Below are 21646 nucleotides of genomic sequence, written 5' to 3' on the forward strand. Positions count from 1 at the left end.
TCATTTCTCCATCTTTGGCTTCAGGGGTTGCTCCAATGTCTCTGTTGCTGTGCTTAGAACAGGTTTTCACTTCCCAGTTAAGCTCCAGATTTGCTTTCTCTACAAGCCTGTGACTTGGAGCTCTCTACCGCCTTGAGTGTTGGCCGTGGGAATATCCCACGTGTGAGATAAAGATTGATGAGCTGAAATTCAGCTCCAAAGTAACTGTGAAGTGCCATCGTTGTGCTTTTTTTATTCTGAACATCCTGACAGAGTCAGGGCTGAGCAGCAGTGTGCAGCCAGGCCTGTCGCTGCTGTTTGCCCTTCATGCCCTCCCCAGCAGGTCAGTCACTTTCTGCCCAGCTCTTCCCATCTCCCCATGGAGTTTCTCATCCTCAGCTGATGAAGGCAGAGGATCCTGAGCCAACTCCAACTGAACACGTGGCCCCCAGGACCTGGCCTTGCTGCTGGGCACATCTTTGGGAAATGGTTGGAGTAACCAGGCACAGGGATGGCGGAGCCTTTACACCTGAAGTGTAGTTGCTGTGGTTCTCTAATAGGATTTCCTCATGGAATCTGACTTTGTACACTGTTATACCAAAGCTAGGAAACTTTATCATTAGTCAGCTCTCTTGGAAGACTGAGGAGCAGCATGGAGTGTGGTTTAACACAGTTGTTCTGTGACGGGCAGTGATGTGCAGTGAGCGCATTTTCACCTGCTCGTGTGTTGGCATGACTCGAATTTACCCGGATGGCCTGAAATGTGCTGAGATACAACTGCAGTTAATTGCAAAACGAGATCATGCTTGTAAGAGCTGCAAACTGGAAGCGGGGAATGTTCTGCCTGTCATGGGGAATGTGGTCAAGGGGACAGGTAGAAATTCCCATCATACTCTGCTCTATTTGTGTTCATCTGCACTGCAGTGTTGGTTTTTTTCTGACCCCCTCAAATTCCCTCAGGCCCAGCATGTCTGGTTTGCACCTGGTAAAGCAAGGCCGGGACAGGAAGAAAGTTGACGTGCAGCGGGATTTCACTGTGGCTTCTCCTGCAGAATTTGTTACTCGTTTCGGAGGGAACAGAGTTATTGAGAAGGTAAATTGCTGGCCTTCTGGGCTTTGACATATTGCATTCTTGTTCCCTTCTCTCGAGCTATGACTTCTCTTTATTCAATACTGCATGTTGAAAATACTGAGATTCCTGAACTTACAACTTGTATTTCTGCCTGTAGTCATTCTGTTTTAACTTTAAATGTGATAAATTGTTTTAGTTTAATGTGACAGAAAAAAAAATCTGAATGAGCCTCTGCTGATAGAGGAGGACTTACAGACAGGTATAACAAATGCAGACTGGACAAAGTACTGAGAATTTTATTTCAAAATACATAAAAACATAACAGTGAGGTCTCATCCATTCAGGTAACAGAAGTTTTAGCAACTCATTATGCCAGTTCTGAAGTGCCCTTCTGTTCTTTAATCCCAACAGAGCATAAGACATTAATATCTCCATGGGCAAGCAAGAGCTGATTCCTTATTGAGTTGAAAGCCAACTGAGAAAACGGAACAGCAAAAAAGGGGTTGAAAAACCTGTGGAGAAAATGTCTATTTTCATTATTGCTCAGCATGTTGTGCTGTTTAGACTTTTGTCTCATCCCTGCATCTCTTATATGCAGGTCCTGATAGCCAACAACGGCATTGCAGCGGTGAAATGCATGCGGTCCATCCGGCGCTGGTCCTACGAGATGTTCCGAAACGAGCGGGCCATCAGGTTTGTTGTCATGGTGACTCCTGAGGACCTGAAAGCAAACGCAGGTGAGTGAAGGTGCACAGACCTCTGTGCCCAGGGGGATGCAGGAGGCTGAGAGGACATCGCTGCACCGTGCGCCGCTCTGACCAGGAGCGGATTGAGGGCTTTGGGTAATTTTGGAATGAATTATATTGAGTGCTTTAGAGACATTTAGTTTAGTTTTGCCAGTGGGTATTTTATTGTGTAGGAAATACCACTGGATAGTTGTAATTAACTTCTGGGATTGATGAGAAAGCAGTGTGGATACGGATGTTCAGATTTGGTTATGCCGTAGGTTTGGGAAGTTTTAGACCTAAGTACCATTTACAGATCTGTGATCTACCTGTGACCTTTGTTGCATTTGCAGAGTACATTAAAATGGCAGATCACTACGTGCCAGTTCCAGGAGGACCAAACAACAACAACTATGCAAATGTGGAGCTCATCCTTGACATTGCTAAGCGCATTCCAGTGCAGGTGAGAAATGCCAGTCTTCAAATCATGAGGTAGCACTAGGGAATCCCCTCTCCTCAAGTAACGAGTTGTATGTGGGAGAAAAGGCAGGTTAAAGAAATGGAACCAACAAACCTATACTAGCAGTAGGGACAGTGAATGTTAGAATGCAGTGAGTTTCCCAGTGTGAATATCTGCAGGAGGCAGAAGGTTCCCTTCACCCTTTCACTTCCCTACGCTTAGCTTCCTTCAGCAGCCTTGGTCTTGTCTGCCAGATGCAATGCTCTGGCCCTTTAAAGTAAGCCTGAGCATACTTCATAACATCCTCTGGCTTGTGGATATTATGAGGCTGTTTTCTGTTCAGTGGAGAAAAGAAAGATTTGGAAGCATCTGCATGCTTTGTGTTTTTGCTCATGTGCCTGTTTTGTTATAACTAAGAGTGAATTATGTTGTGTTCTTCTGCAGGCTGTATGGGCTGGCTGGGGCCATGCTTCTGAGAACCCAAAACTACCAGAACTTCTCCACAAAAATGGGATTGCTTTCATGGGTGAGCAGATGTACTTCTGACCAGATGTCTGATGAGGTCTAGTCCTTGTTTTTAGATGGGTGGGTTTAATGAGAGAAAATCCTGAACCTGAAAGAGAGCCACGAGGTACGGTTTGCAAGTGTAAGATGGATGATCTGTTCGTTACAGTACTCAGAGCAACAGAATATGCTGTCTAGCAGTGTAATCTGTTTCCAGTAATTGAGGCTAATGAAACTGGATTGGAATAGACCCTGGGTTATGATAGAGGGCTTAGCTCAGTAAGACCCTGGGTCTGGAAGATGAGAGAGGGACAGATTCTTTTCCATGAGGACTGTAATAAGAGCTGTAAGCCTTTCTTTATCTCATATTAAAAATAGAGGTGAGCAAAGTTAACTTCAGAAATTATCTATTTTTAGACATGCTGGGCTTTTATGATAATGTTTCCTGCTGTTTCCTCTAAATGATGGTACAGCTATTTGCAGATGGCAGTGGGTAAGGTTTGGACATGTGCTGGGAAGTAATTGTTGTATGGGAGAAGTGGCAAGCTCTCCAAAATGCCTTTGAGTATTTTGAGATAAAAAAATCAAAGAACACAGTGTTAAAGCAGTGGATATTTCTGCTGTCAGTTTAAAGAGAATGTTCATAGTTAAATTTTATTGAGTTTTCTGTAGACAGCACATGAAGTTTGTGGTCTGTTAGCAGTGTAGTTGATTGAGACCTGGAGGTGTTTGATGCACTAAGTGTCATTTCCATATCTGAATGTAGGGTAAGGCTTTGGGCATGGTCTGTGTTTAAAACTAAAGATGGACTTGTGGTAAAAGTCATGGTGTGAACATAACTTTTGTCTTTGGGGCAGTTTTGTTGTGTTCTGACTTCCAGCAGATCTGTAATAACTTGAGCCACAGCTGTGGAAATACTCTGAACCTTTGAAAAGGCGTGAATTTTAAATCTGCGTTTTAATTCCAGCTTAAATCTCTTGCCAATCATGTGCTGCAGTCCCACGTTAGCCATGTTTCTAGGAAAATCAGGGCGCTGAATTACTATTCCAATAGCATGTGATGTGCACACCTAATACCAATCACCAGCACCTGCCATCTCTGAGAGCTGGCGCAGCTTGAAGAGAAACACGTGGACAGATAGCGGTGCCTGCAAGCTGAGTGTTCCAAGGCTTCTGTAACAAGCTGTTGTGATCTGACTGTAGTTACAATTGCCTTTTCTTCTTTCTTGGTCAAAGGTGCTCCAGTCTGCTTTTAAATTCCTGGCTGACACTGTTAATGCTTTTGGGTTTGATTTGGAAATATTGATTTATACCAGTTGGGTTGTGGCCTGCGTCAGGCTTGCAGAGAGCTTTTATTTATTCCATGTACATGGGATCCCAATCGAGCCTGTAGGCATTTCCCTGGAGTTTGATACCACTTGCGACTCTCCCATGCGTTGCTTTTGCTCCTTGCAGGTCCTCCAAGCCAAGCAATGTGGGCTTTAGGAGATAAAATTGCATCGTCAATAGTGGCTCAGACTGCTGGCATCCCAACTCTTCCTTGGAGTGGCAGCGGTAAGAAGGAAATTCCCCAGCGTATGAAGACCATTTTAATCCGCTTTTCTTCAACGTGTCTAATCTTTAATAAGTATCTGTGCATAAAAAGGTCAGTTGCATGTGTTCCATCTGCTAATGGATTCAAACTTGTATTATCCAAGGCTTGTGGATATGTCAGGCAAAAAGGACATGTTCCTTACCTTGCTGTCAGTCTGACAGTGCAGCTGTGGCATCTGGTATTTCTGCAGCCGTTACTTCTCTAGCATCTGTCCAGTAATTCTGGAGCACGCAGCCAATACTCTGTTTCTGTGAAAGCTCTGTAGGATGGTAAATAACTGCCTGTTTCTCAGAATTACACAGGGTAAATGGAGGGCATAATTGTTGTTAGTTTTCCAATTAAAAATTTTTGCTCCCCAGACAACAGTAATAATCTGCTTGTGTTCAGCATCCTCTCTTTTGTATGTGCTTCCAGACTGGTTCCTCAAGGATCTGTTACAGCCCTTTATTTCACCAGTGTCTGATGTGTGAGTTCTCACTGAGCCTTGCAGCAGAACAGGCTAGAAGGCCCTGTTTATGTTTCAGGTCTTCGAGTGGATTGGCAGGAGAACGATCTTCAGAAGCGTATCCTGAACGTTCCTCAGGAGCTGTATGAAAAAGGCTATGTGAAAGATGCAGACGACGGCCTGCGGGTGGGTGGCTGGTAGTTCAGGGCTGGTTGGAGCCTGCTGCATGCATACCTGGAGATTGCCTGGAGGATTAATTTATTTCTAATGGGAGAATAGATTAGGACCGGACTGAGTCTTGGAAATTTGAAAGCAGTCTTTCACAAACTGTCTTTGGGCTCAGCCTGCAGACTTAGTGGGATTAGGAGAAAGAAACAAGAGCGCTGTAGTAGCAGCAACTGTTCCCTTGTTTTTCCAACTACTGAAATAGCATATGTGATTTGTGTCTCGTTCACGTCTAGTTTGCTAAACAGAGTCAAAAAATGTGGGGACTTGGGCATGAATAATTCATAAATAAAGGTCTTCTCAACTTGTTTCTGCTAGCTTCTTATACTTACCCATGTTTTTCCCATCTTGATCAGGCTGCTGAGGAAGTTGGCTACCCTGTCATGATCAAGGCCTCTGAAGGAGGAGGAGGGAAAGGAATTAGGAAAGTTAATAATGCAGATGACTTCCCCAACCTATTTAGACAGGTAACTTTTCCATTGATTTATGCTGTCTTGTTCTAGATGCTCAGGTTGGGTGATTCTGAGAGCACTAAATGGGAGATGTTGAGGAAATGAAGAAGCCACTATTGTGAGCCTTGTTTAGTTTATGGATTATTTAGGAAAGCTGAGGTGGTTTTAACCTCGCTGTAATTAAATGTAAGTGAACACGGGTTGTTTTTAGTCATAAGTGACCTGAGTAAATATTCAGGACATTTGTTACTCAAGAAATGAACTGGGGATGGTGGGGATTAAGGAGGTTGTTTACAAAAACTGATTTGTCCACTTACAAAGTGTCTCTGCTGTAGGTTCAGGCTGAAGTCCCAGGCTCTCCGATCTTTGTAATGAGGCTGGCCAAACAGTCCCGCCACTTGGAGGTGCAGATCCTGGCAGACCAGTATGGCAATGCCATCTCTCTTTTTGGTCGGGATTGCTCCGTGCAGCGCAGGCACCAGAAGATTATTGAGGAAGCACCTGCTTCCATTGCAACTTCAGTGGTTTTTGAGCACATGGAACAGGTGAGAGTGGCTCTGCAAGTTCTCTTTTTCATGTGAGACTCCAGGAAGAGCCAGGATGTTTTTATTTGTCATTGGCAATAGTTTTGCATTGTTCAGTCTGTTAAGAGAGCAGCGTAAGGTAATGTGTTGTAAACTGCTTTGTGTGCAACTGCTGACATTTCCAAAACTGAGTCCATCGTTGCTGAGCTCCACTGAGAATGTCTGCACCTCAAAAATGAGAGAGATGTGTTTTAAATGTGTAATGACACATTAAAAGTGAGCAGCAGGAGTTATATGGATTTTCTAATGCTGGCTGTTAAAAATACTTCAACTCTGCCTTCTGTGAACAGTGTAAACAAAATAACCTGGGAACCAAAACCCTGGGGCCGTGTGCTTTGCTTTGAGCAGCTTTTGGGCACGTTAGAAGATGTTGGATGTTTTAGAATGCCACCAAAAAACCTCTGAAGTGGGTAGGGTGGGTGAACAGGGCCTAGAAGATTGAATGTGGGGCATGGAAAACAAATACTCTTCTTTCCTGCATCCTAGTGTGCAGTGAAGCTTGCAAAAATGGTGGGGTATGTGAGTGCAGGCACTGTGGAATACCTCTACAGCCAGGATGGCAGCTTCTACTTTCTGGAGTTGAATCCCCGTCTGCAAGTGGAGCATCCCTGCACCGAGATGGTAGCTGATGTGAATCTTCCTGCAGCACAGCTCCAGGTGAGTCAGGACCCAATTCCTGCACCTCTGGAGGATTTCAGAAGTGCTCAAATTGTGGTGTGGTGAAGAAAGCTGAGCGTGAAAAACCTGTTCTGCTGAAGCCCGAGTGAAATTCAGGGGCCGGACTCTTGCTGAGTCACTGCCAGGTTTCTGTGTTAAAACTGGATCCCATACCAATGTTCAGCAGATGACTGGATCTTAATACTTAGAGAGGAAAGAGTGTAAGGCAGCTATCAGCACTACCACATATGGCCTGTGTCCTCTCACGCAGATGGGGATATTTGACTCCTCCACTTCTCTTTCTCAACCCAAGTCATCTAATTAATGGAGCAACTTCGTTACTTCCCCAGTTTAGGATTTATCTTCTGTGGCTTCAGGAGCAAAGCTTCTGTGTTCCAAAATATTCTTCCTCTTCTGTTCTGATTTGGAAAGCAAAGAAAAGTAATTTTCTAGTTGTTCCTCCTGAAATTCTTAGAGAAACCATTAGTTACAAAAAAAAAAAAAATACGTGAAGCAACAGAATAATAAAATATAAAGGTAAGAAAACTGGTTTAAGTAAGGTTGTGTGTGAAAACTCTGTCTTAAGAGGCTTTAGACATGAGTAGTTCAGCAGGCCCTGAAATTATTTTGTCAAATGAATTGGCTTCTGAGGCTAGCAGAGCAATCGAATGCTGTGCCAGTTTGGAGCAGTGCGTTGCCCAGTCCACTGCCTCCAAGAGATAACAGTATTCCCAGAGTTCCCAATGACAAAAGGAGTGAAAAAAGAGCAGACAATTGGTTTTTTCATCTTTCAGCAAGTTCAGCAGTTGTTTGAAGTTCAGGAAAGTGACTTTGGTCTTTTTAATTTTGATTAGCAGTTCCTGACTTCCACGGAAATTGTTTCCACCTCTCCAAGTCCCTCACTAATAGCAGATGCTTCCTCTTCTTGGCTGAGGTCCCTGCTCTTCAAGTCTTTCTACAAAATAGGATTTGTGCCTAATTATTAGGCACTGGAGTAGATGTGGCAAAGCAACCAAGAATTTGTCTTGATTTATTACTCTTTCAAGGGGAAATCATCACAGTGAGTGACATTTATGGCTTGTGTGAACCAGTAGGTTTTTTTTCTTGTTGACCAGAACAGCTGGGAATTGGGTCCATAAGGCTCCAGTCAGCAGCCAGTTCTGTAGGTCACTGTCTGCATTTTATAGTTACAGAAATCCTCAAAGGTTCCATACAGCTGGTTAGGGGTCATCTGGCACCTCAGTGTATTTTTATCAGGCTTAATTCAGGCCCATCCTTGGCTGACCTAGCAGTGACCAACCTTCTTTGAAGTCTTTTAGTCAACGGAAAATATTTGTTGGAAGTCATAAGGTGGATGTTACACTGAGTTCAGCTGTCTTGAGAAATACAAATGTAACAAGGCCTGTCAGTGGAGAGGGCTTACTTAGGAAAATAGGAATATGTGTTTGCTGTATGAGAACTGCAGCATTAGCTTCTGCAGAACCTGGTGGGGTTAATTCCACAAGGACAAGAGGTGCTCTGTGAAGATGGCAACTTGCTGATTGGTGGCCAATGCTGTTCTTCCTCCTCAGATTGCCATGGGGATTCCACTCCACCGGATCAAGGATATCCGAGTGATGTACGGCGTTTCCCCGTGGGGAGATGGATCTATTGATTTTGAGAATTCAGCCCACGTCCCCTGTCCACGTGGCCATGTAATTGCTGCACGTATCACCAGTGAGAATCCCGATGAGGTGAGTGTTTTAAATCCTGCAGTTCCTTATCGTGCTATGATAACCTCAGCGAGTTCCATCTCTGCTGCTGTTCCAGGAAGGTTTGGCACCTTTAAAAGATTCTTCCCTTATCTTACTTAGCTGATGCTTCTGTACACTGTGGCTAGGCGCTAGAAGAACGTGGACTGACACAGGTGCACTGTACAGTATCTTCACCTTCATCTCCTCAACTTCCCAGAGTATAACAGATTTTATCTGTGCCTTAGGATTATAAATCCTCTTTATTGTGACTTGGTTGTCCCCCAGGCACACTGTCATTATTAGCTGCCAAGGTGCTACTGACCTCACAAAAGCTAAGGTCTTCAGTTCCCTGTAGTTTCTGAACCTCAGCAGTTCCTGTGCTTCTGTGTTCTATGGACCTTTGCTGTTGCTTTGGCAGTGAGCAGGCTCAGCTTAGCTGTGTATGCGTCGTGTTGCAGAGCAAAATGGTGCTCTTTACAGTTCTAATTATTTCCCTAATTCTGCTTTATTTACTTTTTCTTTAGGGTGTATAGCAATGTCTGTCTGTTTTTACAGGGATTTAAGCCCAGTTCTGGTACAGTCCAGGAACTGAATTTCCGCAGCAATAAGAATGTCTGGGGCTATTTCAGTGTTGCTGCTGCAGGAGGGCTTCATGAATTTGCTGATTCTCAGTTTGGTCACTGCTTCTCTTGGGGAGAGAATCGTGAAGAAGCCATCTCGTAAGTAGTATAATCAAAAAAGCCTTGGAAATTGTTCATTGTGTTCCTCTTTATTGCAGAGTGCCATGGATGAAACCAGACTCTTTAGTTCTGGTGTTTTTGGGAGAAGTTTCCTTCTCACTTTTCACATTGTGGTCAGGCTCCCGATCCTGTCTTGCTTTGCTCTTCCACTGCATTGCACCTACATTTCTCACTTTTTGATTACTGCTCTTTAGTTTATTTCCCTTCTGTTTCATTCTGCCTTCTGTGCCTGCTGCTGGGGTAAGATACCATTGTGTTGAAGTCCTTCTTTGAAAGCATTCAGGTGGAAGGCTTTTAACAGGAAGAGCATTGGTAACTTGGCTATGCCAATGCCCTATAAATAACTGAGTGTTCTTATGTGATGTGGGACATAAAAAGCTTATCGTAAGACAGGAGTGTCTGACCTGCCATCCGTGCTGTTGTTCATCCAGAGTGTTTCCTCTGTTCCATTCTGGGTGGGATGGTGACAGTGTCTGTTATGTTCTGTGTACTTTTCACATGCAGTAGGTGCTCAGATGTTGATAACAATGGAACTCCTGTTCTCAGAGCCGGTGCTGGCTGAGTTTCTGTGGTTCACACTGGCAGCAGACTGAAGAAGATCAATGTTGTTTCATTCCCAAGCATACCATACGGGGTCTTGCTCGAGTGCACGTGTTCTTCTGCTGTTACCCTCAGCCTGTTTTTTTCCAGGCAACTCACGGGGAGCTGTTCAGAGTTACTGGGTTGCACTGTTCGTGTGGGATAGGTAACAGGTTTTCTCTTCTCCTTCAGAAACATGGTGGTGGCCTTGAAGGAGTTGTCCATCCGAGGGGATTTCCGAACCACTGTTGAATACTTGATAAAACTGTTGGAAACAGAAAGCTTCCAGCAGAACCGCATTGACACCGGCTGGTTGGATCGGCTGATTGCTGAGAAAGTGCAGGTGCAGCTGTGTGCTTTACAGGATTAGTTTGGAGAGAGGGAGAGGAGGAGGGAAGGGTGGGGTGGAGACAGAGAAAAGGAGAGATTGGAAAGCTTGGTATGTTCTGTTTACGAGAAGATGAGTATTTAGCAGTACTTAATTTCCACTTAACACGTTGCAAATAAAGTTTTTCACTGGGCTTGATTCTTATTTGTACCAAAATTCCAGGTCACCATCTTGTCAGGGAAAAGTGGTCTTAGAGTTGGCCATAATGGCATCTTAGTGTACATGAGAATTTTTATAGTATTTTACTATACTGCTTGGAATTGATGCTGATGGAAAGGCTCAAATAGATTGAGTCTCAGGATTTGATTCAGAAAGAACAAAGATCAGTGGTTTTCTTTATAGAGGTGATTGCTTTTATGTAGTATTTGGATATGTGCTACAACAGCTTAATTTTAGTGGAAGATTGGCCTTGAGCCAAAAGTAGAGTTGAGACCATTGGTTCTACAAGTGGATGTGTGGAACGGAGCGGTGCTAAGGAAGGTGTAACTGTATTATTGTGCCCTTTCCTTCTAGGCTGAAAGGCCTGACACCATGCTGGGGGTGGTGTGTGGAGCTCTTCATGTGGCTGATGTGAGCTTTCGGAACAGCGTCTCAAACTTCCTGCACTCTCTAGAAAGGTAAAATTGCTTGTCTGGTAGGTAGTAATTATTTTTGACTTGAAATTTTGTTTGAACGCAGTACAATCCAGAAATGCATGGAGCTTGTTATTTGTTGTCTGTTCTCTAATCCCAAGAAGCTGTTTATCTACAGGCCTAAGAAAACTGGCCTGCTCTGTCTCTGTTAGTATTTTTTAAATCCTTGCATGCTTCTTTGAGCCTTCTGGGGTCCCTGGTAGTCATTTGGTAGTTTCTGGATGGCAAATTTTGCTTTGTATTTCTCTTTCAAGGGGCCAAGTCCTGCCTGCTCATACTTTGCTGAACACTGTAGATGTGGAACTCATCTATGAAGGACGGAAATACGTGTTGAAGGTATGTTGCACAGCATAGGAAACCATCCTCATGCCACTGCTAGCTGGAAATGTCTGTGTGCTGCTCTGGCTCAATCTTTGTAATTGTTGGAATTAAATCTGTGTAAAATGTATGTGCTCTGCTTTAGTGGGGTTAGGAAATCATGATCAAGATGATCACCTGTCACATCTTTTTATTGTAATATCTCTGTGCATTTCTGTGAACACGTTAATTTTTCAGAATCAAGAGCCCCCTCTGCATGTGCTGAGGATATTAGACCAGAATTTTATGTGAGACCCACTGCCTTTTGGTTGTCTGAAACTTTCAGTTGATGTTTCTGAATATTTAGATACACTGTGTTGGGTGTTTGGCTCTGGTTTCATGAGCGTGGTAGAATTTGTAGCAATTTTTCTCTTTAGCATTGCTTTTTCTTTGCTGTGAGCGAAAACAAACAAACAAACAAAAAACCCCAAACAAATCAGCGTTAAGAATTCTGTTTAAAGGTTGCAAAAGCAAGCATACAAGTTCTTTTTCATGTTTTTTTTTCCCCAAGATGAGAACAAACATCTCTGTTCCACTTCTTTATTTGCCACCGTTGCAACACTTGGAAATCTGTATGTTGTGTGGCAACCAAAGCACTGTCAGTGCTGTGTCTCTCTCATGTGCTACCTCCTGTTCTTGTGGATCTGCAGGTGACCCGACAGTCTCCCAATTCCTACGTGGTCATCATGAACAGCTCCTGTGTGGAAGTTGATGTGCACCGACTGAGCGACGGAGGGCTGCTCCTGTCTTACGATGGTAGCAGCTATACCACCTACATGAAAGAAGAAGTGGACAGGTAACAACTTGTAGTTTATTGTATAACATCTGTGTGTCAGTCCAGATTAGGTGTACTTCTCGCCTTATGCTTCCTGATGAGCAGCTGGAAATGGAACTGTTTCCTAGGAAGGGATTCCTAGGTGTGTTATTATTGATGAGTTTGAAGGGAGAAGTTGCTTTCATCTGAAACGTGTGTCTGGGGTGCATTCAGACCTTTCCTGTGTAAGTGCACCAGTAGGGAGTCCGTGATCTCCTGCCCTTTTGGATTGCATGTGGTCACCTGTAAGAGACCCAGTACTCTGACCTCCAGTTGGCTGAACTGATTTGGGGGTTGTTTAGGAGCTCAGATTCCTATTTCCCAAAGCTTCATGGTTTGTGATCTAAAATATTTGCTGACTCGGATGCTTGTACACTGGATTAACTTTCCCAAAGGAGACTGGAGTGACATTGGTATCCTTTCAGAGTGCTTTTTAAATCTGCTGTCAGAACACAGTGGTGCCATAAGCTGACCACAGCACATGGATGGTAAACTCGTGTTCAGGTGCAGACTGAAATCTCCACAACTGCCTGAAAGGAGTTGCAGTGAGGTGGATGCCAGTCTTTTTACTCAGGTGACAATGATAGGGCTTGAGTCAACAGCCTCAAGTTGTGCTAGGGGAGATTTAGGTTGGATCCCAGAAATAATTCATTCACAGGAGAGGCAGTTAGGTGTTGTAACAGACTGCCCAGGGGAGCGGTAGCATTCTGCTCCCTGGCAGCACTTAAAGGACGTGGACGTGGTGTGTAGGGCTGTGATTTAGCAGTGGATTGTCTTGTGAGGTGGATGGTTGGACTTGATGGTGCTGAAGGTCTTCTGCAACCTAAATGGTTCAGTGATTCTGTTCTACCTGTTGTTCCCCAGGTATCGCATCACTATAGGTAACAAGACTTGTGTGTTTGAAAAGGAAAATGATCCTTCCATTCTGCGCTCGCCTTCGGCTGGGAAGCTCATCCAGTATGTGGTGGAGGATGGGGGACACGTGTTTGCAGGCCAATGCTTTGCAGAAATAGAGGTAAAAGTCTCAACTGTTGCTGATGCTGTCCAGGCAGAAGCTGGAGAGAAAAAAAAGTTGAATGTTCTTGAACTGGAAAATGAGAATGAGAAGTAATTCGTAGCATTTCCTTTCTAAATTTTATCCGTGTTCTAATTTGGACTAATTCAGGAATCAGCAAATGGAATAATTTGGTGGGGGAGAAATTTTTAACAGCCGAAATCTGAGCATTAATGACTTCACTAAGTGATAAGTAAAATTTCTCAGCAGTGAGACCACAGTTACTGTCTTGCCATGGTGCCAAAGCAGAGTGTACCATGTCTTCTAAGTACAGTGAAGAAGGCTTTCCTTTTGTAAACCACTACTTAGCTCTTAAGGAGACTCAGAAGAGGCATATGGTGGTATTAAGGAACAAGTTAAGACTTCTCTGATCACCTGATCATTTATCAGATTGATCAGACAAATTAAGCTGAAAATAAGTGTCACTCCTGCCTTCTCCCCTGGAAGTTACTTAATGCTTAGAGAGGAGGAGGGTGAAGAACAATTGCTGCACCATAGTGAGGAAAGCATGAAAGGTCGAGTAGGAGTGCATAGCTCTGAACAGATATGAAGGAAGGGAGGGTGTGTTGGCAGAGGGGCAATTAAACTAGTTGGGAAGATTGTGTAGGAGAAGAATATCAAGCCAGAGATCTGGATACTTTCATGTAAATGCTTTTATGCTGCAACAGAGCCATGGCTAAAGAGGCACCACCTACTCAATTCCTGTTTTCCCAGTTGTGGTATATGCTACAGCAGTAGTAAAACTAGATTGCCTTTCCCTAAGCCTAAAGCTTCTGCTCTAAAGGCAAGAGCTTCTGTGGCTAAGCTGTGGGAGCATCTCTATTTGTGAATAGCAGACTGAGGTTTGTGACCCCTGGAAGGTAATCCTAATTTCCTCTGCTAGCACAGTATCTTACTGTAGCTTTTCAGAGTGGCTCTTGCATTTCAAACAATGAGAGTGCAGCAGCTGCAATGATCTGTATCTGTTTTGTTCCCTGTGTTGAATGTAGGACCTTCTTAAATACCCGTTGGTCCAAGCAGCTTCCTGCTGCACTGGTTTGTGTCCTGGTAATTTGTTCCATTTACTTAAGTTGGAATTTCATTCACAGTGTATGTGCTTTTAGACCTTTGAGAAAGACTGAATGCAAAAGGTGCTCATGCAGGTTAGTTTGTCTGTGGTAGGCTATTGGCTGCTAGTTCACAAAACTAGAACCATTTGTGGACTATTGAAGCTGAGTGTGTAACCTGTTTTCCTTGCTACAGGTGATGAAAATGGTGATGACACTAACAGCAGGAGAATCAGGCTGCATCCATTATGTCAAACGCCCTGGGGCAGTGTTGGATCCAGGCTGTGTGATTGCCAAACTCCAGCTGGATGATCCCAGCAGGGTTCAGCAGGTGAGAAGTTGCAGGAAGCACAGATTTTTGTGGTGTTTTTATAGGGGAGCAATGCTGAGAGTGCTATAAGATGGTCCAGTGGGCTGAACCAGTTTTAGATTTGTGCACTGTACTGGAAACATCACCATACTCTTTGTCTCGTGGTGATTTGGGCTCAGACTATCATGTGGTCCTCTGATTCAGGCAAAGCTTTTGTCCCATGCTTGTTCTCTTCTTACCTCAAAGCTATTGTGGGTCCATGGCTGTATGTGATACTGGAGATTGGCTGGATCTTTACATCTGCTTTATTTGTCTGCATGCTTATTTTACTTCTTTTTTTATCACTTCTTTTTTCATCTTATTTTACTACTTTTTGGCCCTCTTCTGGAGGACAGGAGTAGATAACCCAACTCCAAGAGTGTCAGGCCCTGCCAATTGTAGCAAATCTGGATCTTCTTTAAGGTTAAAGGCAAAAGTGCATTTCTTTAGGCCTCGTAGCCTGGGATGTAGCTGGTGACAGTGGAAAAGAATTTATTGTTCCTTTAGCAATAGCTAGTAGGAAACTGAGAAGTTGCCATGCAGGGGGTGGAAAGTAATTGTCAGCATCGAACTGCTGGCTTTTCCTCTACTTTTTGTAGAGATATAAATGAACTGGAACGTATTTTAGAGAGAGGCTGGAGGCTTTTTTTGTGGGTGAACATAACCTGGAATTGCTGCAGATCCAGCTCATAACTTCTGTCTCTCTCTCCCCATGAGCATTTTCCACTTGGGGAATTCTTCCAGGTTAACTCTGAGCCTCTGGCTGAGGATAATTGGAGGATTATTGACACTGTGGTACTTGCTGTGTTTCCAGGCTGAACTGCACACGGGCACCTTGCCTCAGATCCAGAGCACAGCACTTCGAGGCGAGAAACTCCATCGCATCTTCCATTATGTCCTGGATAACCTGGTCAACGTGATGAACGGGTACTGCCTGCCAGAGCCCTACTTCAGCAGCAAGGTACCAGTTACTTCTTAGCTCAGACAGGGAGCAAATGTTCTTTCTATTGAATGTATGGCTGGACAGTTGGCACATCACTGCCAGAGGACCAAGACTGTAGCAGTACTGTGCTGCTAGTGCTGGCATGGGAGAGTTCCATCTGTGGTACCCAAAAAGAGTGTAAGCTAGGAGCTGAGTTGAGCTTTACTGCTTGTGCCTGCAGCCTTGTAAGCATGAGCTACCTGCATAGCCAGCTGTGGTGCAAATCTGGAGGAAGGAGGAATGAAGGTGAATGAATCTGAGCAAGCTATTGGTGAAAGGTGGCACTGCAGCTACTCCAGTTCTTGTGGTTAGCCCCTGTGCTACCTGTGTGATGCAGAGTCCTAGAGACCTCACTGAGACCTTTCCATTTCTCCCTTCTTGCTGCTTATTTTTTTCTTATGTTTGCCTCTATGCTGACTTGTCTGTAGGTGAAGGGCTGGGTTGAGAGACTAATGAAGACACTGAGAGATCCATCTTTGCCCCTGCTGGAGCTTCAGGACATCATGACCAGTGTTTCTGGACGCATCCCACCCAACGTGGAGAAGTCCATCAAGAAGGAGATGGCCCAATATGCCAGCAACATCACATCAGTCCTTTGCCAGTTTCCCAGCCAACAGGTGATCAACCACACTTGTATAAAGGGATCAAAACTGGTTTGTGTTGGTGTAAAAAGAGAAAATTCTTTTAAGTTAACTGGAGATCAGATGGACTTAAGGATGCTTTTGGACGTAGAATCTTTGTGATGAAAGATACTGATTGTATCACTTAAGCTTATTTGCTGCCTTTTCCTGTGCTGAAGGCTGTGTGTTCTCTGCTCACTGTAGCTTTAAAGAGGCTAGCTTAAGAATTAGGAAGAGTTTAACCATAGAATGGCCTTGTGGGCATTTATTTACTTGCTTTTTGGCTGGTACGTGTGCTACACTGCCATTTCTAGTGTCAGTATAACCTTAAAAAGGAACGAGTGCAACTAAGAAGGCCTGGTCAAGGAGATGTTGGAAGATGATTTCCTTATTATGCAATGTCATGCTTTGATTTTTGTATCGTCGTTATCTTCCTACGTAGTTTGAGGCTCTGGCCTTTTCTGGAGTCTGCTAAAGCTCTGGTCTGCTTTGTCTGGAAGTTGTCACTAGTTGTCAGCCAGAATGTCTCACCTGTGTTCAGGAGCTGTCATGAGACTTACTCTGTTTCAGATTGCCAATATCTTGGATAGCCATGCAGCCACCTTGAACCGCAAATCGGAGCGTGAGGTCTTTTTCATGAACACTCAGAGCATTGTGCAGCTTGTACAGAGGTAAGCTGTCTTCAGGGGTGATCCCTAATTATTTCCTTTCCCTTCTTTTTCATCTCCTTTTTTCCCAGTTTCCCTTTTCTACTTGAAAGACCTGAGCCTGTTTGTCTTAAATCAAGCTTGAGCACTGGGTTTGATCTGTTCGTTTCCACAGGTACCGGAGTGGTATTCGGGGCCACATGAAGGCGGTGGTAATGGATTTGCTCCGTCAGTATCTGAAGGTGGAGACTCAGTTTCAGCATGGTGAGCCTCTCTCAAGTGTTTGATTTCTGAAAAACCCACCTTTGATTCCAGCAGCTCGCCATTTACCCTCCTCAAGGAAGACAAATCCAGGAGGCTGAGCCACTTGGATTTTCTTTCAAAGGTCTCTCAGATTTCTTTTTCTTTTTTTTTTTTTTTGTAGAGGAAAATACCTGCTGTGAAATAACACAGAGGTGTTTTCAGCATTCGTAGGAGCAAACCTCAAACCCTCAGCTTGACTCACAATTGAAATAAGTGCATTGCATTACTGTGTCCATGCACAAGGTGGCAATGATGCACTGGCTGATGTTGAGGCTCTAGTTCTCACAGGTAGTTAGATTCAGTTAGATTCTGTTACACTTTTTTGTCCTGCCCCTATTCCTACAGTAATGTTACTGTAGATTCACTTCCACTTCAATTTGCTGGTGGTAGAGGATGGTGCAAGTCTTTTTTCTGTTCTTATTCTGTTCTTTTGAACTAATCACAGGGGAGGAATTTGTTTTTTTGGCTGTTTTAATAAGAATGGGATGCTTTAAATTTTCTGTTGAGGGCAGATGTGTTGGGAGGAATGCTTTCATCCCAGAGCTGGTTGTGTAGATCATGCAAAACATGTGAAAAATGTATGTGGGGAAAAAAAAATAGGCACATCTAGTCTCGTGTGTTCCATGTCAGAGGTTTGGAGGCTGAAAAAATGTGCATTTCTGATCGCAGGTCACTACGACAAGTGTGTCTTTGCCCTTCGGGAGGAGAATAAAAGCGACATGAATGCTGTGTTGAACTACATCTTCTCACATGCTCAGGTCACCAAGAAGAACCTGCTTGTCACAATGCTCATTGTAAGTTGTCTATTTATTCTCTAGAAATTTGCTTCTCCTTGTAACTGTATGTTTAGTGCTTTGAAAGGTACTGAATTGACACCTCTCATCCTTAAAGATGCTAACTTTCTAGCTTCTGAAGCAGCAGCAGCAGCAATGTGGAATTTCTTCCAGTTCTCTTCTTGGTGAATGGCATTAGCCTGTATTGACATTCAAGAGTGGATTCACTTTCTCTTGATGAGCCATGTTTGATCTCATAGGCTTAGCAGTTGCTGTCTTACCTTCTTCCTGGCTCTAGGCTCAGTGTCTCATGGCAGATCTGCTGCAGTGTGTTCTGACCAGCTGCACTCTGGGCTGTGTGGTAGGATCTGGCTGGGACCCATCATCTCAGCACAAAGCTGGTCACTCCAGGCAAGGTATCTCACCGTTGGGATGCTGTGTGTGGCTGTCCAGGGGGCTTGGGAAGGGATGGTGAATCTCCTGGACACAGATTCTAGCTTAGAAACACACAGAAATCCTTATGCTGGAATCTACCATCATCATCCGTGTTCTCACTGGCTTGTGAAAATCTCTGTTCTTATCAACCTCCACTGCTCTCTAATGGGTAACCCCCCCATTAAATTACATTTGCAAGAAAAATAAACAGGAAGCCAGCAATTGAGTCCTGCTTCTCTTTTTATGTTTCCTAAAAAGCCTCAGAAAATCCTTCCTCCACTTTAAAGCTTTGAAGCAGAGTGAATACCCACATTCCTCAGGGCAGGATGGATTTAGCTACAACGTGATTTCCAGCACAGACTGGAGTTAGGTGTACTGCTTGTTAAGAGGCTAATTACAACATTACCCCCCCTCCAATCCCCTCCTTCTCTTTTTTCCTTTTTAAAATAATAAAACGTGGTCTGTTACAGTGAAAAGTATTTCCAAAGTAGCCATCCACAAAATTACTCTCAAAAGCATAGAAAGGGTCATAATTGTCCTGGTCAGAGGCTGGGTTTCTTAAATTCTAATTTGTAAGATATAAGGAGTCTGGCATTCTTTCTTTCTGGCTTTCCTTTTTTCCCCTTTCCTTTTTGGTGTGTGGTGTGATTGTAAGTAACGCTTGCCTTAAGAATCTCATTATTTGAACACGGAGCCATATTTCCTCTGAGAATTCTGGAGTAGCTTTGAGCCGGGGCTGTTCATTTCTCAAGTAATCATGCTGGCGTGATGGAGAGAGAAAATGGCAGCTGTTCGCAGCTCAGGCCTTCAATTTTCTTCAGAGTCCAGTCACTCAAGTGTGTAATTACACGGGGGTGCCAGGGAGGCGTTAAGGCCTTGTCAGAGAGCTGGTTTGAGGCTTTGCTCGCTGCCTTTGCCAATCAGTGCAGGCAAAAGCCAGCTACCTGCTTTATTTTGTTGTTGTCATCCTGATTATTTCTTGCTAAAATAGGACTGGAACTTTTTGTCTAGATGTTCACCTCCATGCAAGCCATGTCTTAGAGATGAAGTCTTGCTGCGTCTTCGGGTTGGTAGGCAGAATGTCTGAGAGAGCGAGGAGCTTGCTGGGAGCCAGGAAGAGCAGAAGATGAAAAACCACCTGAGCTTTCCTTTGTCTTTTGTGCGTGCTCTTTCTTCTCAGCACTGTCAGATATTTCATCTCAGCTAAAGGCCAGCATCCCAGTTTGAAGCATGCTGGGGAGACCTTGCTGCACGCGGCAGGGGCACAGCTGAGGTACCTCTGGGCTCTGCTGGGCCCTCACGTGGGCAATGTGATGGGGACTGCTCACATCAGGTGTGTGTCAGAGGCTGAAGAAGGGCAGCATACCTCTGAGCACCGAGCTGTCTATGGCAGAGCGAGGAACTGCTCTGCTGAATTACAGTTCACTCTGTTAACTGAGAGACCATCATTCGCCTCCCCTCTGCTTCACATTACTCCTCATGTCTGAGGGCCCCCTGGCACATCTGGTAATGGTGGCGGAGGCTGTGGTGTTCTCTGGGTTGCCAGGCCATTTGTGTGTGATGGTGAAGCTGTCCTCCAAGGGCAGATGTCGTGTCAGAACACCTTGATGCTATGTTGCTGTTATTGATGTATCCCTAGGAATCCATTATTAACAAGAGGCTCTGAGGATGGTTTTAGTAATGGTGTTATGCTGCCATCATTCACCTTTTTAGCTAGCAGGCGTTTAAGGCAGGATGGGAACTACTCCATCTTTCATGTATTTGATGAAATATAGTGCGATTTGAAGCTGTGTATTCATTTTATGTACTTAACTGACTGCTGTATGCACATCCTAGCTCTAACTGGGCCACAGCACCCGTGTTTGATGCTGTGCTGCTGTCCTGAGTCCTGCTGGGATTTTGTTGCCTTGAGCTGCAATGTAGCAGCACCCAGGCATTCAGACCTCAAGTACAACGAAGGCAGCTGTGAAATTATATGCTGTGCTTTCACACGTTGGTCTGTAGTGATGAGATTCACAGAACTTTCTTTGGAAACAGTCACTGCAGCGTTTGCTGGCCCTGGATGACAACCTCATGAGTTGCTCACATAGATCACTTTAAAAACCAAAACCTTAGTTTTGATCTTTGTCCCTGGGAGGTGTATGGCCAGCATCAGAGAACGTGTGTGTGTACACATGTCGTGTTTAAGCCCCTTGGTGGGAGGAAGGAGGATGGTTTTCTCCGTTTCCAGTGTTTTCGGCTCTCTCTGTTTGCAGGACCAGCTCTGTGGCCGTGACCCCACCCTGACAGACGAGCTGATCAATATTCTGACGGAGCTGACCCAGCTCAGCAAGACAACCAATGCCAAGGTGGCACTGCGGGCACGGCAGGTGAGGAGCGCTCCTGCAGCTGGGCTCAGCCCCCAATCGCATCAGTGGGTTCCCAGCCACTGCATTTTAAGTTAGGACTGCATTCCTCTGTCCCCGTTCCAAAAGTGTTATCTGACCTAAAAAGGAATGACTGATTTGTGTGTTAAGGGAAGACAAAATCCATGGTCACCGTGGTTTCTTCTGGCTTTGTAGCCTGTGAACCTGCCAAGCACAGGCTGCCTGGAACAGGCAGCAAACAGCCAGGGTGTGCTGTCTGGGTTCAGCAGCTGCCCTACAAAAGGGAATCGGTTGGGGCAGAGAACAGTGAGAGAAATTTACATGAGAATCAGATGTTCCTAAGGAATTATTGTTATTGCAATGAATATGTTGCTGCTTTCTTTCTTTCTTTCTTTTTTTTTTTTTTAAATACACTTTTTTCTAGCTTTTGAATTACTCTTGTTAATTTAATTTGAAAATAATTGGAAAAACTTTAGTCATATCCAAGAGTACAGGTAGTAATTTGGATGTCAGAACATCCACCTGTATATTATTGGGAGCTTCCTCGTTAGCAGTGAGTGTGTAGCCAGGGAGGAGTGTGAGGGCATAATCACTTCACACCAGGGCTGACCCCACAGTCTGATCACTCCTCTCACTCCACAGTCCCAATCTCCATTCTAAAAGTCTTCAGCAGGGAAGCTGACACTATGGGGATCTCTCCTTTTATTTCAGTGCTTGACTGTGGAAAATGAATGTGGTGTTTGAAGCTGCTCAGTGACCTTATGTTTCCTTCAGGATTGTGTTTGTGTCCTTGAACCATTCAGAGTTATTGAACCTCTCAGCAGCATGCTGGGGATAGTGCTGCAGTCCTTGTGGATGTCTTTATGTTGCTCCTTCACTTCATTTTCCCCTGCAAGCTGCTTCCCCTTCCCATCTCCGTACCCTTCATGTTGGGCATTTAATACTTGGCACCAGCAGCTCTGCCTGCTCTGCTCAGAAGCTGTGCAAGGCGGTCTCCAGCGCTGGCCTCCCCACAGCTGCTGCCTGCCAGATCTGCTTTCCAATTAACAGCCGGTCAGGCAATCCCCAGGACTAACAGCTCTGCAGTGCTAAATCACATGCACTGATGGAACTTGATTGAAGCCGTTCCTTT

General features: G+C 44.5%; 1 protein-coding gene across 6 annotated transcripts in view; it reads left to right on the top strand.

Annotated features, from left to right (window-relative positions):
- ACACA (acetyl-CoA carboxylase alpha) overlaps window positions 1-21646 on the top strand; it is a 107118-nt gene that overhangs the window by 17570 nt on the left and 67902 nt on the right. For all 6 annotated transcript variants that reach the window (XM_052688917.1, XM_052688919.1, XM_052688918.1 and 3 more), the window contains 23 exons: window positions 940-1072; window positions 1650-1788; window positions 2130-2239; window positions 2681-2762; window positions 4195-4293; window positions 4858-4964; window positions 5360-5470; window positions 5791-6000; window positions 6526-6696; window positions 8268-8429; window positions 8985-9148; window positions 9941-10091; window positions 10650-10753; window positions 11023-11104; window positions 11776-11921; window positions 12804-12954; window positions 14236-14370; window positions 15203-15349; window positions 15799-15987; window positions 16561-16661; window positions 16813-16901; window positions 17610-17734; window positions 20404-20517. In XM_052688917.1, coding sequence (XP_052544877.1) covers window positions 940-1072; window positions 1650-1788; window positions 2130-2239; window positions 2681-2762; window positions 4195-4293; window positions 4858-4964; window positions 5360-5470; window positions 5791-6000; window positions 6526-6696; window positions 8268-8429; window positions 8985-9148; window positions 9941-10091; window positions 10650-10753; window positions 11023-11104; window positions 11776-11921; window positions 12804-12954; window positions 14236-14370; window positions 15203-15349; window positions 15799-15987; window positions 16561-16661; window positions 16813-16901; window positions 17610-17734; window positions 20404-20517 — 3022 coding nt within the window. The remainder of the gene's footprint in view (window positions 1-939; window positions 1073-1649; window positions 1789-2129; window positions 2240-2680; window positions 2763-4194; window positions 4294-4857; window positions 4965-5359; window positions 5471-5790; window positions 6001-6525; window positions 6697-8267; window positions 8430-8984; window positions 9149-9940; window positions 10092-10649; window positions 10754-11022; window positions 11105-11775; window positions 11922-12803; window positions 12955-14235; window positions 14371-15202; window positions 15350-15798; window positions 15988-16560; window positions 16662-16812; window positions 16902-17609; window positions 17735-20403; window positions 20518-21646) is intronic.

Source organism: Tympanuchus pallidicinctus, unplaced genomic scaffold, assembly GCF_026119805.1.
Source record: "Tympanuchus pallidicinctus isolate F22 unplaced genomic scaffold, pur_lepc_1.0 scaffold24, whole genome shotgun sequence".
Classification (NCBI taxonomy): Eukaryota; Metazoa; Chordata; class Aves; order Galliformes; family Phasianidae; genus Tympanuchus; species Tympanuchus pallidicinctus.